Consider the following 17,319-nt stretch of genomic DNA (forward strand, 5'->3'; position numbering starts at 1 on the left):
AAGGTTTTACACAAGTTTTTACCTTCCAGTAAGCAGTTAGAATGGGGACAGTCACCCAAATCTAATCAGGATTAAGCCATTGAGAGGTTGAGTTTCTTCAAAAGTCTTTAAAGGCCCAATATATTTCTGATTCCCTTACTTCTTGGATATAGTCCTGGAAGGGCTCTAACTGAAAGCCTGAGTGTTTATGAGGGCTGTTCCTTCTTGACAAGTCTTCAATGCCAACTTGTATTTGTGAGAATCTCAAAGGCACTATTTATCTCCATAATCTCATGTCTCTAGATTTCTGCTCAGTTTCTCTCTATGCTGCTATTTGCTAATTGGTGAATGCCTCGAGAGGATAAGCCACTCAGACTACCAGACTACTTCCCTTCTCTGAAGCATCTATGGGTCTTTAGCCCTAGCTCTCTTAGCAGTCCTGAAATTCCCTTTTTCTTCCCCAGCCCCATGAGGCCATCAAAACCTCTGCTCAGTCTCTGTTTCCCAGTAGCTATTTCCTGCTGGGCTTCTCAGCCTCTCCATCGAGCTATTTTAGGAATCAGCCTTGAGGAATTGCCTTGAGTAGAAAATCTGCACAGAATATCTGAATCATTTTGATGAACCAATTTTTCTTCTCTCCAGTTTCTTGGCCCCTCAAATCTTGACTGCCTTAGGCATTCTCAGATGTCTCTTGTATCTTGTTCAGTGTTTATAGTTGTTTTCAACAGGAGAATGATGTAAAACAAAAAGGTATTTTTTTGTTGGAAGTAGAACCTATCTCTATCCTTCTTTTAAGCTTATTTTTTTATCTCAATGGATTATAAATTCTCAAGAGAGGAAAAACTTTATTCATTTTCCTTCATATTAAATATTTCTACTATTTCCTCAGCATCTTCCATGGTGTTACATTTTAGTAGTACATAGTGCTTATTGAATGAATGAATGAACATATAAATAAATGATGAATAACATAAACACCTGGTGTAGGATAGAAGGCTATCTGAGCAATAGCCTTAGTCAACACACTCTTATTGTGTATCTCACCAAAGAATTGTTTTTCATAAATCTAGACTGTAGCAAAGCAGAATTAAGCCCATGTTTGCCTTAAAAGTCATCTTTTATCCCTAAAAGGTAGCAGGCCAGAGTCAAACTCATTATTTCTTTTTGTGCATTGTTTGGTCTCTACTTTTAAATTTTCTCTTACTATCAATGTCTTTACCAGCCATCCTATTCTTGAGCTCAGCAAAATATTTATAGAGCATATACTGATCACAGAGCTTTGGTGCTTAATGTTAGGATACAGGGAGAGAGAGAACCTGGTCTCAGCCCTCCAAAGTACCATCTAGTTTGGTGGTGAGACAAATATGCAAATAAATATAACCTGAGGCTAAGTAAAAATGAATGAATGAATGAAGATACAAGGAATGTTCAGAGAAGAAGAAGGAGTTGATGAATTTTGATGGGAAAAGATGGTCATGAGAAGGATATTTCCTCAGGAGGGAACAGCCTGAGTGAAGTGTGAAAGAGTAGACACAGAGGGAGATACCCCATGTAGCTTAATTGGACTGAAGCCTAAGGAAGTGTAGGGGAGGAGTTGGAAACAATGTTAGCAAAGTCAGCTCCAGGATGTGAAGGGCCTTAAATGCTCATCCAAAGTCTGTACTGGCCTCAGGAGGCAGTGGAGAGCCATTGAAGGATCTTGAGCAGAAAAATAAATGATTGGCTCTGTAACAAAGAATGTCAGCCTAGAAATGTAGGACATGTTAGAAAGAGAAGAGATAGGAGGTGAGGATAACTCTTTTCCCCCTTTTCTTTCCTCCCCACCCAATCAGGAACCAAACACCCAGAGGCTGGGATATACCCTTGCACTCTATTTCTAAAGCACTGCCTTCATCTTGTCAAGAACCCACAGTGTCTTCTTTCATCATAAACCTGTTTCTCCCAGCAAATGGCCCCTTTCTCCCCCAGACACACGTCTAGCTGATTCCCACTTCTAGGAGACTGCTCAAGACATTAGCCCCTCAGGCCTGTTTCTGTTTCTACATTCATCTTAAAAAATTGGAACCTCCCTCTCTCCTCCCTTCCCTGATGAATGTGGGCCACATTAGCTTGTTCCTATGCACCCTTCGGCTCTTTCTCTAGTAGCTTCATGCTTTGCTTCCTTAAATAGATATTGGTCCCTCAGGGGATGTGTTTATGAATCGTACTTAGAAACAGCTAACCACAAAGGAAGAACTCTATCAATTATTTTGCTTTTTCCTTTTTAAAACTTTAGTTACCTTGATTAAAAAATGGAAAATATAGAAAAATAGAAAAATGATAAAAATAGGAAAAAACTGCATAACCTCACACATAATTTTACAACCATCAATAATATTTTGGTAATATTTTTCTAGAGTCTAGACATATTTTTCTTTCTTCCTTTTAAAAAAATATTTGCAATCATAATCTATATACAATTTAGTACCCTATTCCTTTTACTTGTAGTATATTGCAATGCTTTTTCTATTTTATTTCACGTTTCTTTTAAAATACCATTTAGGGTTAGCAAGAAGTTGTCAGGAGGACATACTATAAATCAGGGAAAGAAAGAACAGATACAGTCTCTGTGTTCAAGTAACTAAAAATCTATATGCAGCATACTGGCTTTAGTATTAATTTCAAATCCCGACCCTATGACATATAATCTGGGTGATTTTAGGTAGATATTTAATTTCTCCATCTCGTTTTCTCATCCATAAATGGAAAAAGCATCACCCTTTGCAACATAGTGATGGGGGAAAATTAGAGGATCTGGTGCCTGGGAAGTGTTGAGTCAAGTGCCTGGTACATGGTAAGCATTCAAAAAATTTTGGCTGCTATGATTATTATATCAATAGAAGAGAGAATGCATGGAGACACTTTGTAAAACTCTATACAAATATCAGGCATGATTACTGTTAAGAAGGCATCTGATTCCTGGAAACAAAACAACTCATAAGCAGCTCAAAAACATCAAGTGTACCTTCAGAAACCCAGAGCTTCAAAACAACAGCTCTGGGTCTAATTATGTGGTCACTTTAATCTGGAATTTTCAGCTTTGCATGACCATCAATGTTAAGATGGCCACCGGGACAGTTCAGGCAATGAAGATAAATGAATGAGGCATTTTGCCAAAGTTCTGCTACAGCGAAATTCTTTACTAACATGGAAGCCATATTACTCTGCCCTTGTAGTTTAATATGAAAGCGAGAGAGTGATAAGCAATCAGGAAGCAATACATATCCACAACAGTGATTCTGAAAATGGAATATTGGACCTAGAAGAAATTGCCTGAAAGATGCAGAGTCATATCCAGGCTCTACAGTTTACTAAACCTGTAACTTTGGGAAAAATTTTAACCTCACCATGCTTCATCTGTAAAATGGAAATAAAAATTCCCACTTTTGGGAATATGGTTATGAGTTTGAGGGATAATGTAGGTTAGACACCTGGCACATTACAGATGCTCAATAATTGTAACTTTCTATCATCAAGGCAGACTGGATTACGGTTCTCAGGCAGGCATACTTGAACATAGTTAAATCACAGCACAGCAGGTACAGAGATTTTATGTTGCTTTAGAGGAGGGGTCAGCAAACTATGGCACATGAGCCAAATCTGGCCCACTGAATGTTCTTGTGAATAAAGTTTTATTGGAACACCATTTATTTACCTATTGTCGATGGCTGTTTTCATTCTTCAAAGGCAGAGGTGAGTAGTGGGGACAGAGACCACATGGCCTGCAAAGCCTAAAATATTTACCATCTGGCCCTTTACAGAAAATGTTTGCTGACCTCCACTTTAGAGACAGATTTGTTTACTTATACAGCACCCCATCAAACTAGCATCATGGGAACACTAAAAATGTGATCTATAATGATGATTATTACAAATGTGAAGACCACTAGTGTGAGAATCTGTTTTGATGCACCATGAATATTTTCTCAGGAAGGGAAGGAGAAAGAAGACTTTGTCAGCTTGAATATTCCAAAGTGATTATTACATTCCTATCTCTACTTGTTAGATTAATTGCTAACTATCTGCTAATGTAATAAATGTGCTTTGGAAGTTAGAAAGTCCTTCTCTCCATTAAGTGAACTGCATTAACATTAGATAAACAAATTATTTCTCACAAACTAAATCTAGTTTATGTACTGGTTCTCATTGAAAGATGTCTCTCAGATTTTAAGAGTTCTGGATTTCCATCCTGGGGAGACGGTTGCTGGTCTGCTAAACAGCATTGGAAAGGCAAGTTAAAAATGACTATTTCTGTCAAGAGGAATGGGGCATTTCTCCATCTTTGCAGTTTGCAAAAGTACTTAGTGCTCCTTGATACACCCTATGACAGCATTTCTCAAACTCTTGGTCTTGAGAACTCTTTACATTCTTAAACATTATTCATGACTCCAAAGAGCTCTTGTTTATGTAGGTTATATCTACTAATATTTACCATATTATAAAACTGATAAATTTAAAAAATATTCATTTCTTATATTATTTAAAAAATAATAAAAATAGACCTAGTGCATCATAACAAAAATAGGATTTTAATGAAAAATAATTATATTTTCTAAATTTAAAAAATAGTGAGAAAAATGGTATTATTTTACAATTTTGCAAATCAATTTAATGACTGGCTTTTAGAAGGAAGCAGGATTGTCATATCTACTGTTTATTCAGTCTGCTGTGATATTAGGCATCAGGTAGCCTCTGGAAAACTCCATTGTACACGTGTGAGAGAATGAGCGTGGAGAAAGAAAATAATGTTTAGTATTATTATGAAAACAGTTTTAACCTCATAGATGCCCCTGAAAGGATCTTAAGACCATGGACCACACTTGGGGGACCCTACAGCATACCCTGACCTCCCTGCTCCCCAGCTTCCTACTTCCCTGAAATACACAGGAGTATTACCAAGTCTTCCACATTCTGAGACAAACCCAACATTTATTCATCAACTCTCAGTCCTGAAAGAAGATTTAGATTTTAGTCAGGCAACCTAACTGAGTCCCTCTTTGGCACTGATTTTTTGTGAGTGTGTGCCTGTGTGGCTTTAGGTAAGTCATTTCATGTCTCTGAACCTCAGTTTTCTCATATGTAAAAGAAGGAAGTTAGATTAGACCAGTGGCTTTCTACCTGAGGTATTTCGGTTCCCGGGGATTACCAGAGCTACTGCAAAGGGATCCAGATCTCCTACTGCCATTGTCTGAATTGGACAGAGAATATTTTTCCTATATATTCATACTGTAATTTTTAACTGTATGTAGAAATCAGTTACTTTCACGATACTCATTAATGCAATAAAAATTTGAGAGCTTTATTCACCTCGTGGTGACTTTTAATCATGATATATTTTCTCAGTTAATAGATACAATAAGTTCAACTGATAACATGTAGGTATCTATACAATTATTTAATGCTAAAAGCTAGAAAGGGGTTCTCCTTAAGAACATCTGGGAACCATTTTTCCAGCTATAACATGAAATGATTGTACTATCTTATTCTGGTTCTATCACAAAAATATTGTGGTAGATTGCGTTTATAAAGGATGACCACCACAAGTTCATGGTCTACATGCTTTTCTAAAATATAACTTTGCCGCTCCCCCATCAAGGCATGGAGTCTAACTCTCCTCTCCTAGAATCTGGGCTGGCCTTACGACTCACTTGTAACCAACAGAATGTAGTGGAAGTGGTGATGCATGATTTCCAGGTCAGAGAGGGCCATGGATGTTCTGCCTGGTTCTCTTGGGATGCTCTTTCTGGGAGAAGCCAGCCACCCCGTAGGAAGCGTGACTGACCCAGGACCACTATGTAGGCACTTTGGTTGACTGTTCCAGCTGAGACCAGGCATTCAATGATCTCATGAGCCAGGCATGTGAGTAAAGTTAGCTTGGACCCTCCAGACAAGCTTATCCACCAGCTGAGTACCACTGAATGACTTCTATCAACATCATAAAGAGCAGAAGAACTGCTCAGGTGAATCCTGACTGAATTTCTGACCCTCAAAATCATTAGACATAAAAAAATAGTTATTCATTTAAGTCATTAGTTTTCAGGTGATTTGCTATGCAGCAATAGAAAACCAGAGAAGTAGTATTGAGTCTTTGGGTTAATCCTCAGACCTAGCTGAGCCTTTGTTTCCTGAAGAGGTTGTGTGAGATAATCTTCATGGTACTGTCTTGCTCCTTGATTCTACAACTTTGCCTTCTTTCCACCTGAGACCATTGACCTTCCATTCCAAACCAGAGCAAGGGCTTCTGCTTTGTTGTCTGAATTACTAGTGAGTCTGGACAAGACACAGCCATATTATGAAGGAACTGGGATCTATAGGACTGCGGTGATGAAGCCCAGCAGTGACTTGTGCAGCCAATGGTGGAATGGCCATTCAGAACCATATTAAGTGCTGCAGGGGACTCTTTCAGTTCTGTGAGCAGGTATTCATTTGACTGAAGGGAAACTGTTCAAACACCAAAGAACCAACAGGCCCACTAACAAACCCCCAAGTTTTCTTGCACTGTAACATAAGTCAATCAGAGGACAAATTAGAGGTACTTAAGAGACTACTAATGGTGTAGAGAAACCATTATAAGTCATTAAGTGAGTAGCTTAAAACTGCTACATGCCAACCCAATGGCTTATAATGGCACCAGGGAAGATACTTTAAAGCAGTTTTGTGATTCTTCTGAAACTTGGGAAGATAATGGAGGAGAAGGAGCACAATTGTTGTGAGGAGGTGAGGTTAAAAGCTCACTTCCAACTGACCTCAATGCACACTGCACTTCCCAGCACCTAACTCCTGCTAATGTCAAAAGGTAACAGTTTGTGAAGGCTTCACACAATCTGCTCAGGACATTAAAAAATCCAAAAACGTTTAGTTTATAAATGTCTTTCCTGATGTCCCCTGGCAGAATAAATTGCCCTCTCCAGAACATTCTGATTATATGTCACTTATCACATTCTATCATGACTATAGTATTTTTATATCATTTTTTTAAATGTATGTTTCACTTAGATGATGAATTCCAGGTTGCAGATTGTGGTATGTCTTTTTCCCAGCACCTCAAGCATAACAAGCACCAACAAAGGTTTGGCAAATGAATGATGAATGAATAAATAAATGAACAAATAAAAGTGTGGACCAGTGAATGCATAAATGGGCTGAGTATTTTTTCTAGGTGAAAAGTAAATGAGATATGTCAGGATATAAGCTGTGGTTTAAGACTTTAAACAGTTCCTTGAGACATTGTGTTACCACTTTCCGCCTAATGCCTATAAGTCATTGTTTGAAAAAGTGGTACTACATCCAAAAATTCCAATTCTCTAGTTTTACTTTAGGAAAATGGAGTCCTATGTAAATATATTTATTGATGTGATGTGTTTTTTGACTTAAGGATATGGTTGGAGGGAAATCATAGATATCATATGGTGAGGGGAGGACATTCCTCCCCGCTTTTTTAAGGTCTGGAGAGTACAGAACCTTTTTTGCATATATATGACTAACATGGCCTGTGATTGGGTAGAAGTTGTAGTATAATAGAAAGAGTATAGATGGAAATCAGAATGACATAGGATTGAATCCTCACTTACTAGCAGGTTACCTTGGCCATGAAAACATGCCTTGCAGACTTCCACCTATAGGGAGTATGATTGACCAAGGGCCCTGGCTGCTGTGCTCTGAAATTTATCCCTGCATTTGCACTGGGACCAGGCTTCCCATGAGCTACTCCCAGCCAGTAATAGAGTGCATAGGAGATATTAAGGCAAGCCCCTTTTGGGGAAAGATGGGACTCCCTGATAGCTGACTTTGGCTCTAGGACTTCCTGATGGCCTTGCTGAACTTTCCTTAGACTTCATGGCATTTCAGAATACTTCCACCCACCCCCTCTTTGCTCCCTCTGTCCAGGTTAGGGTCAGATTTGCATCATGATCCATTGACTTTCCCAGACTTAATGCTATGTTTCCTACATAGGCATTTCTCCTAATAAAATCCCTTCATATTTACTCCTGTCTTGGTGTCTGTTTCTTGGACAATCTGGACTAACACATGAAGTGACCTTAGACAAGTTACTTCATCTATGAATCTCTTTCCTCATCTGCAAACAGTGTTAATCATATCTATTACATGGGAGTTGTACAAATGAATAAATGTGATAATGCACAAAAAGCTCTTAACCTTGTACTTGGCAAAGATAGGTGCTTAATAAATGTCAGTTTTTCCCCCTTTCACATCTTCTTTTCTCCCTTGGAATGTCCCTAGCAATGGAGCTAAATCATATTTATCTGTGCACATCTGACCTATGGCATTCAGAAACGAGTGAACTTTTGGTATAATAAAATTGTCCTGTTTTAATTATAGTCTCTTCCCCTTCTTATTAACGGCTTCTCAGTTTGGGGGAAGACTTATTTTGCAGACCTCTCTGAAATTTTTGATCTGTTTAATAATGTGGGTTGAAAGGAAAAAATAGCTTCAGGGGTAAATTGGATTAAACTGTGTGTGCTCGCCTTATTACTTCCTTCAATAAGGTGAAGGCCAAACACTTTACCTTGTCATCCAATTTTCGTGCATTGAATGCAAGCTCAACGTAGTCGTCATTTCCAGATAATTCTTCAGCAATCACCTAAAGGAAAAAGCATACATCAGCTACAGTAGAAAGTGGGCCCCTTAGCCCAGGAACCCCTGAGCAAATTTAATTCATGCTTGCTCCAAAACTCAACAAAGAGAGATATTGGGCAAGGAGTTTTTCCGCAATCCTTGTGAACATGGCACAGCATTTCCAAGTGTTCAAGGGAATTCCTTGGAATAAACAATAGTAGATAACTAGATTTCATTTATGCTGAGCATGAGAACATGAGAGATGGGACCTACTCTGGAGAAAGGGATAGAGGAAGCAGCAATTACAAAGAGTTTCTTTCTTTCAAGATCACATGGCACTGGATGGTATTTCCATAAATAACTATAATATTTTTTTCCCTTTGGGAAGTTACAAAGAAGGAAAAACAGTAATATTTTTCTACTGTTTTGAGTCAGACCAACAGACAATGGGGGAATAAACTGGTCTCTACCTCCTTTCCAGACCAATGATTGTACAGTTGTCAAAGAAATGTTCTAATTCCTATTTTTCAAAAGAGTATTCCTGGGCTTTTGGGGATGAGAGAGATAGAGATAGAAATAGGAAGAGAGAAAGAGAGAGAGAAAGTATCTAAGACCTAATACCCAAGAACAGAGAATTCCTGACCAAGATTTTGGTATAAGTAAAGAGAAAATGCTGCCCAAGAGGCTCTTTCAGAAGTTGCTTTCCAATATTTAATAGCCAGTGACTCTCAAAGCCTTTAGCAGAAATTGGTGGAATAAGTCAGGAGAAAAACAATAATAACAAAAGCAACAATCTAGGGGTTAGTCTAGTTGTATATAAGTTAAATCTTTTACAAATAATGTTAGGATTTTACCATGTACTGAGGCAGCAGTCCCCAACTTTTTTGGCACCAAGGACTGTTTTCATGGGAGATAATTTTTCCACAGACCAGGGAGTGGGGGGATGGTTTTGGGACGATTCAAGCACATTACATTTATTGTGTATTTTATTTCTATTATTATTACATTATAATTAAATAATTATACAACTCACCATAGGTTGGGGACCCCTGTACTAAGGGAACACAGCACATGAACACCCTTATCTAATTGGTTATGTCGAGACACAGATTTAATTCAATTTGACCTCCATTCTGTCTGAGCTCAACTATTACATTGTGAGTTGGGTCTATATGCTCTGAGTACTCACTAGTATTCCAAATACTCTGGAAAATTTAAGTTATTTACATCTCATATTAAAGCTAAAATGGTTGTCTGAAGAAGGATAGACACAAAAAAAGTGTGAGGAACTGAGGGTAGGGAACATGAGTCCAAGTGTATAGGAAAAGCTCAAGAACTATTTGACAACCCAAGAACTATCATACTTATATTTTTCATTTGGTCCTCTTTTTTCCTTGCCATCTTAATGCCTTTAAACTCCATTTGAGTGGTGGCCCTTAACAATTTTGTAGTCATAGACACCTTTGGAAAGCTGACAATCTTCTCCATCTCCAGAGGCTTAAAAAATTTCACATATATTGGCAAGTGTTTTCTAGAAGCTAGAAGCAATGTTTTGATCTAAGGATCCAAGATGAAGAGGAATATTTAAAATATTTAAAATTTAAAAGAAGATTAACTTTTTCTGGGATGTGTGGATGAAGAAAATATCTAAGATGTGTTAGAGAAAAGGTGACAAGATGAGGTTTTGTTCTTTCAGGAAAGAACCATGGAAATTTTCATAACTGGGCATACTGAGTGTGTGGGCTTGGGGGTCAGCCCTTGAGTCTGGCATTTAGAACACCACTGAGGTCTTTAAAGACCCACATGATTCATGACTGAATAGTCAAGAAGCTTCAGCATGACAGTGTCATTGAAAATATTCACAATGCGCACCACCCGAAGGATGGACATATTTGAAACTCGGACTTGGGTGAGGGAGGCAGGGGCAACGTGCGTAACCTAAACATCTGTGCCCCCATGATATGCTGAAATAAAAAAAAAAGAAAAAAAAAGAAAATATTCAAGCAACAAACGCAGGTAAGTTCTTGTGAGAATGGCCACAACTTTCACCACTGAGAATGCTTTTGAATTTTTTCCTTTAAAAAATCTTCCTTCCTTCCTTCCTTCCTTCCTTCCTCCCTCCCTCCCTCCTTCCTCCTCCTCTTCTTCCTCCTCCTCCTTCTCCTTCTTCTTCTTCCATTCTCAAGTTAAAAAGAAATGTTCAAAGGAACTCAGGAGGTTTATCTCCCTAGCAATGCAGATTCTCCTGGTACCTTTTTCTACCTTTTTTCTTCTCTTTTTTTCATAAAGAACTACTTTTTTCCCCCTTTGTCCATATAGCCAAATGGTTGGACCACTTTCTCTACCTTCCTCAAGGGCTCTAATACAAGATGTCAAAGTTTCAAATACCATGAGTTCTATTTAAGCTCTTTTTTTTTTTTTTTTAAAAAGGAAGTACTTCCAGAATTACCCAATAGAACATTCTGCAATGATAGAAATGTTCTATAATCTGCACTGTCCAATAGAGTAGCCACTAGCCACATGTAACTATTCAACACGTGATATGTGGCCAGTGTGACTAAGAAACTGAATATTTAATTTTAAATAGTTGTATTGAAGTTTAAATAGTCACATGTGGCTAGTGGCTACTGAATTAGACAGCATAGCTCTAAACTATTAAAGAGGAGGCTCTCTGGTCCTCGGGCAACAAACCAAGCTTGGACTAAATGCTATTAAAACAAAGTTTTAATTCTCAAAATAAATGAGACAGGGATAGGTAGCTTTGATGATTTGAAAGCCCAAACAATTCCATATTCTCACTGTGCTAAATAACTCCATCTTTCTCTTCCTCTAAAACCTATCTTGCAATTGCAGAAGTGCTTAGTAAAATAAGTGATCTCACTTTCAAATTCTTTTTCTTCCCCATTTTTCGTAGGGGTAGAAGGATCCAATTATAATGTCAGGAAAGAGAAATAAGGGGGAAAAAAAGAGGTGACTTGGATAGTACAGCAATTATGACATCAACTCTCAGTAGCCAGAGGATCTGCTTCCCAAGTGACCGATTTGGACTAGCCAGCCCGTCCTGGCACCACACCTGGGCAGACGGCTGCTTAGGGAGCGCTTACTCACCGTGATGGAGGATTTCCCTGCTGTGTTCCCATGCTTCAGCAAGGATTTAGACAGCTTTCTCTGGGAAACAATCTGCACAAAAGGAAACAAAGGGTGAAGATATCAGTCATTTATCTGTAGGTCTATTTAAAAAAGTTTTCTTTACAAAATTCTGCGCTCAAAGTTCTACTTGAAATTGTGACAATACCTATACAATACCTATGTCCATTTATATTTCAAGGCTTGTCCTTGGTTCTCTCCCTTTTTTCTTTCCTCTGATGGTGTGTGATATAAGAGAATTAGTGAGTTAGGAATTATAGATAATTCAGTCAATTAGGAGGAGACTTAATTGTTGCTGAAGGATTTATATCAAAATTAGCTGGACAATGTTGAACACGTATATTAAGATGAAGTAGATAAAACTTCAGAATGTTCTCAAATTAACATTAAGCCTCCATGCAAAGTATGGGATGGAGTGCAGGGAGGGAAAGGAACCCAAGGTCTAAATATGCAGCTTCTGTGAGTAAAACTTCTAGAGCTCTATTTTTAATATATTAATTAGGAAGCTATAAAGCAAGTCATCAGGTAACCGATGCTCGGATGAACCAACAGGAGTAATTGGGGTCCTTTTCATGATTCAGTGTCAGTACACATGCACAATGACAACGAAAATCATCATCATATTGAAAGCTATTCTTAGCAGAACTTGTCCTATTTCCTGTTTCCCCTCTTTCTTCTTCTCTTGAAGGAGAAGTTTGGCAAGGCATTGAAGCCCTGATGGGTATGTAACACATGATTTCCTAAGGAGAAAAAGAGTTTAAAAAACGTTTGCACCCCCATAATATTCTGGGGGAAAAAAGTCATGCTCAAACTTAGGGAGAACAACATCACCCATTGTTGCAGGAAGTTTCTATTTAAGATAGTTCCCAATGATCCTGTCTTCTTGGTATTCATGCTCTTGCATAATCCACCCCCTTTGAGTGTGGGTTGGACTTGCAACTTGCTTCTGATGAATAGAATACCACAAAAGTGATGGGATATTAGGTCACAAAATGACTCACTGTCCCTCATTCTCTCTCTCTTTCTGAGCCTTTGCTCTAGAGGAAGTAAGCTGCCAGGTGTGAGCAGCCCTCTAGAGACACCCATGCAGCAAGGGATTGACGTCTCCAGTCAACAGCCATGCACATAAGTTTGGTAGAAGATCTTCTCCTAAGTTGATCCTTGAGATAACTGCACTTTGACTGCTGCCTTGTGAGAGACCCTGACCCAGGGAACCCAGAGAAGCTGTACCCAAATTCCTAACGCACAGAAACGGTGAGATAATAAATATTTGGTTTTTTAAGCTGTCAAGTTTAGGGGTAATTTTTTACACAGCAATAAGTAACAATATTGTACATGTTTTACTCATAGAAAGAGCAAAGGAGATCAGCATGAAAGGCAGGGAGAAAAACCCATTCTTTGAAATCCTCATATTTTTTTGTCTCTGTGTTAGAGTTATGAAAATACCAAGAGTGGGCTAATGCCAAACATAAAAAAGTCCAGAGAACTTCCCTAGGCCAAGTGGATTTAAGGATTCTGATGTTTGGTCTGCTATAACCTGAAGAGGGAAGAATATTTCTGTAACTGGTGATGAGGACGATAATGATGATGATGATGACAACAATGATGGCAGCAATGAAAACTCCCATCTAAGGAGTACATACTATGTGGCAGATGCTTTATTAATTCCACAAACATTTATTTAGCCCCCACCGTGTGCTAGACTTGGTACTAAGCACTAAGAATAGAGTGGTAAGCAAAATCAGATGCCATGTCTGACCTCATGGACCTTATAGTTTCTCTGCAGGGGTCTTTCAGCAAAGGCAAGTGGGGAAGACGCACAAATAAATGACAAAACAAGGTCACCTGTAAGCAGTAGCCAGGTCAACATTTGACTAAAGAAAGACAACATATCCCATTTCTCAAACAAATCTGGTCTCAATAACCTTCTCCCATTGTCGTTGTGTTTCATTCACATTGGCTCCCTACTCCCAGGGGTTCAAGTGCCCCCAACAGCCCTCCCAGCTCTGTAGTAACCCACTCGTGTTACTAGGTATTGGTCAACTGTCTTTACAGACTGTATCTTACAGGATACACATTATCTTTCTTTATTCAAGAAATATCAAGGGGGACTAAACCACGAGAACCTGGATGGCTATAGTTCTCTCTCCTCACTCTTGTCTAGAAATGCCAACATTTCCATTTGCAAGGTAGGAAGCGAATGCTACTATGTGCCAGCTCCTGCTTTTTGCAATTGATAGGAAGATAAGCAATTTCCCAGGAAATATCCCTTCTTAAGAAATGGCCATTTGGGTATACAAGTGGCTAATCAACCAGGCAACAAAACAAACTCATTTTATGGCCTCCAGGCTTCCACCTTAGCTCCAAAGAATCAGTAATAATTAGAGTTTCAAACCTTTCATTGTCATAGTGATGGACAAGCACTGAGTTGCCACTGATGTTGCCATTCTTAGGACTGTTGGGCAGAGATGGCAGGGAAGCCCAGCTGGAGTGGCGATCTACAGAGAAAAGCCTATTTATTGCAAATCCCACTTATCACGCACACTTCGTTGCAGCTGTAGCAACTGCACCAGGTCAAAAATGCCATAGGTCTTGTCAGAGGATGAGAAAGAGTGACAGGGACTCACCCTGGCTGCAGCTGACATTTGAGGCCAGCAAATAGCAAGCTCTGCCTGACATCAGCGCTAAAGGGGACGCACTTGTCAGAAGTCCTCTAATTTTATTCTTCTCACTCTATAGTGGTGTCACAGCTGCAAACCTCAGTATTCAACAAAAGGGTGAAGTGCAGAAGAAGGAAGTAAAAGTTGAAATACTCTTTTTAGCAAGGTTGGACCATAAAGACCTTAGTACCATTATGTCCCTGATCCACATACAGATCTGGGGAGAAGTTCTTCTTCCCTGGTGAAGTGGACAACAGCTTCGAACAGCTTGGGTCCTCAATTTTTAGGAAAGTATTTCATCTAAATGAGTGAGAACAAAGCTAGGCAAATAAAAAACTTTTTGGCCAGTATTTCAGTAAGTGTATATTCAGCTGAACTTTCTTCCAAAGTCTTTTGAAATGGTCATTTTGGGAACTAGATAGTCATTTTTCATGAGATTGCTGTTACTGAAAATATATTCAACATGTTTCTTTAATTGTTTTAAGACTGTTGCAATAACAAATATTTATTGAACACTTTCTATGTACCAGGCACTGTTCACAGGCTGTAATGATAAGCAGAAACAGATTAAAAACATCTTTATAATACTTTCACAGTCAAATCTCTATTAGCCTGAATTAATAATCCCCAAAGCATGATTATAGAACTTTTATTCCTTAAAAGATAAGTACATATTATATAAAAAAGTATTTGTGTAAATGTTTGGAATTCACAGGATTAAAGAAAAAAGTTTAACATCTCAATGTCAGGACATTAAGAGGGTCTTGGTTGTGAATCCCATGTAACGAGCATTCCTTACACACATTTGCCTCCAGAACCCTTTTGTCAAGGGTATTTCTAGTGTTCTGCAAACTACTAGTACAATTACTAGGACCACCATTACAGAGAACTAAAGTTTCCTGGTCACTCATTGTAGCAGACAGAGGAAACCTGCCCAGAACTGCTCAAGTCTTCCTCTTGCAGAGATGATAGGGCTTCCAACAGCCACATTAGGCATCTTTTTGCCTGAAGGTTTTTCCTGGTATCCATGCTTGCTGTCCACAGGCCCAGTGAGCTAGAAGTGGGGGGGGAGTAACATCCCTTAGGACCAGATCTTAACCAATGACTGATGGGTTTGGGTGCATAAATACTGCAGCTCCTTTGCCTGGGTAGTGGAGGGTGACTCTGAGGTATTTGTTTTACACAGGGCCCTGAATTTTCCCAGTGAGCTGAAGCTCCAGTTGTTTGCAGCGGTGGTTTATTAGATAAAGCATGCTTTATTTTATTGGCTGCTCTCTCTTTACCATCTCACTTCTCTGGTCCTCTCTTGCTGTTTCCTTCGCTTCCACATAATCTACTTACCCTCCATTGTTTGTCTGTTTCTGGGGGAACACAGCCAAGACATTTACTCTGTGTCAGATAGTATGAAAAGCATTTTGCACAAGTTACCTCATTTTTTGTCATTTAATGGTCAAACTCTCTCTTGTCCCCAAGGCATTGGGATGAAAGGACTGAGGTTTGGAGAAATTAAGGAATTTATCTAAAGTCACATAGTGTTATGGACAGAATCGTGTCCCCCCAAAATTCATATGTGGAAGCCTTAACCCCCCAGGTGACTATATTTGGAGACAGAGCCTTTAAAGAGATAATTAAGGTTAAATAAGGTCATAAGGGTGGGGCCCTAATCTGATAGGTCTAGTGTCCTTATAAGAAGAGGAAGAGACACTGGGTCACATGCACCCATGTGCAAGCTTATTCTCTCCCTCACTCCCGCCCCTCCCCCTACTCTCTCGCTCCCTCCTCTTCCTCCTTCTCTCCCCTCTCCCTTTCCCTCCCTGCCCCCTCCCTTTTCCTTCTCCCCTCAATTGATAATTTTTATTCATTTTTCAAGATCCGCATTAGAAGTTTGGAATCATTGCTAGGGTAGGAGGAAAGTGAAGGAACTTGTGGAACCATGAAGGGCTTCATCCTCCTACTCAAATTGTGTACCACTCCCCCATCCAGCCCCCTCCAACAGCAGCGGCAGCAAGGCCTGGAGCTTCTTAGATTTGCAGAATCTAGGCTCCATCCCAGACCTACTGATCAGAATCTGCATTTTAATGAGATCCCTAGGTGCTTTGCAGATTCCTTAAAGTTGAGAAGCACTGAGCTAGAAAGGGATAATTGCATGTAGACAAACAATGTTAGTATAATATGATCAGATATAAAAGATTTATTTTAAAAAGAGCTTTTAGGTTAATCTGCTGATTTGGACTTTTATTAATGGGTAAAAGTTGTAGGAACTAAGGAAGGCACAATGCTGAAGCTTTCTCAGCCATTCTGGGGAGAGGATGGGTGATGTGCATGTGTATATATACATTTTATGTAAATTTAGTCCTCAGCTCCCCAGTGGAGACCTACAAAAGGATCATCCTACAGAGGATGATTCAGAACAACAGGAGCAATAGGTAATCTATTGGTTTGGGCTTCCTGTCCTAAGCTTTCTTATTTAGCAGGCTCTAATTACTTGAAGAGTAATTACAGGCCTTTACCCTTTCTCTGACTTCATTGCAAGGGATGCAGTGAAGGAAGAGTTTCAGAGAGAGATTTATGGCCAGCTTGTGTATTAATTATCCATCTTTGCCTCATCTCTTGGGTAAGGCCCCTTCATGATCACAAATGACCCAGCTCAGTTATTAGTCAGAGGTCACCTCTACTGCCCACCCCACAGCCCCCAATCCCAGCCATACCATGTGGCAGTCAGGAGAAAGAGGAAAGGGCTGCATCTACACACAGACCAATGTCCAGGCCAGAGCATTTTGTCAGGTCAGGGGCACGTGGTATCTGTTCAACCACTACCTTGGTGGGGTGTGACTTGTCTTCCGTGAGGCTGGCAGCCAAATATTAGCAGGTCATAAGACAGAGGAGGATTGAGGGAAATCCTTGACCATTTTTAAAT

The 17,319-nt window shown here is 39.3% G+C and overlaps 1 protein-coding gene across 2 annotated transcripts in view; it reads right to left on the minus strand.

Annotated features, from left to right (window-relative positions):
* CPNE4 (copine IV) overlaps window positions 1–17,319 on the minus strand; it is a 486,060-nt gene that overhangs the window by 136,515 nt on the left and 332,226 nt on the right. For both annotated transcript variants that reach the window (XM_012663497.1, XM_012663488.1), the window contains 2 exons: window positions 11,704–11,775; window positions 8,546–8,620 (listed from right to left, as the gene is read on the minus strand). In XM_012663497.1, the coding sequence (XP_012518951.1) occupies window positions 8,546–8,620; window positions 11,704–11,775 (147 nt within the window). The remainder of the gene's footprint in view (window positions 1–8,545; window positions 8,621–11,703; window positions 11,776–17,319) is intronic.

The sequence above is a fragment of the Propithecus coquereli genome, unplaced genomic scaffold (genome assembly GCF_000956105.1).
Source record: "Propithecus coquereli isolate 6110/MARCELLA unplaced genomic scaffold, Pcoq_1.0 Scaffold12, whole genome shotgun sequence".
Lineage (NCBI taxonomy): Eukaryota > Metazoa > Chordata > Mammalia > Primates > Indriidae > Propithecus > Propithecus coquereli.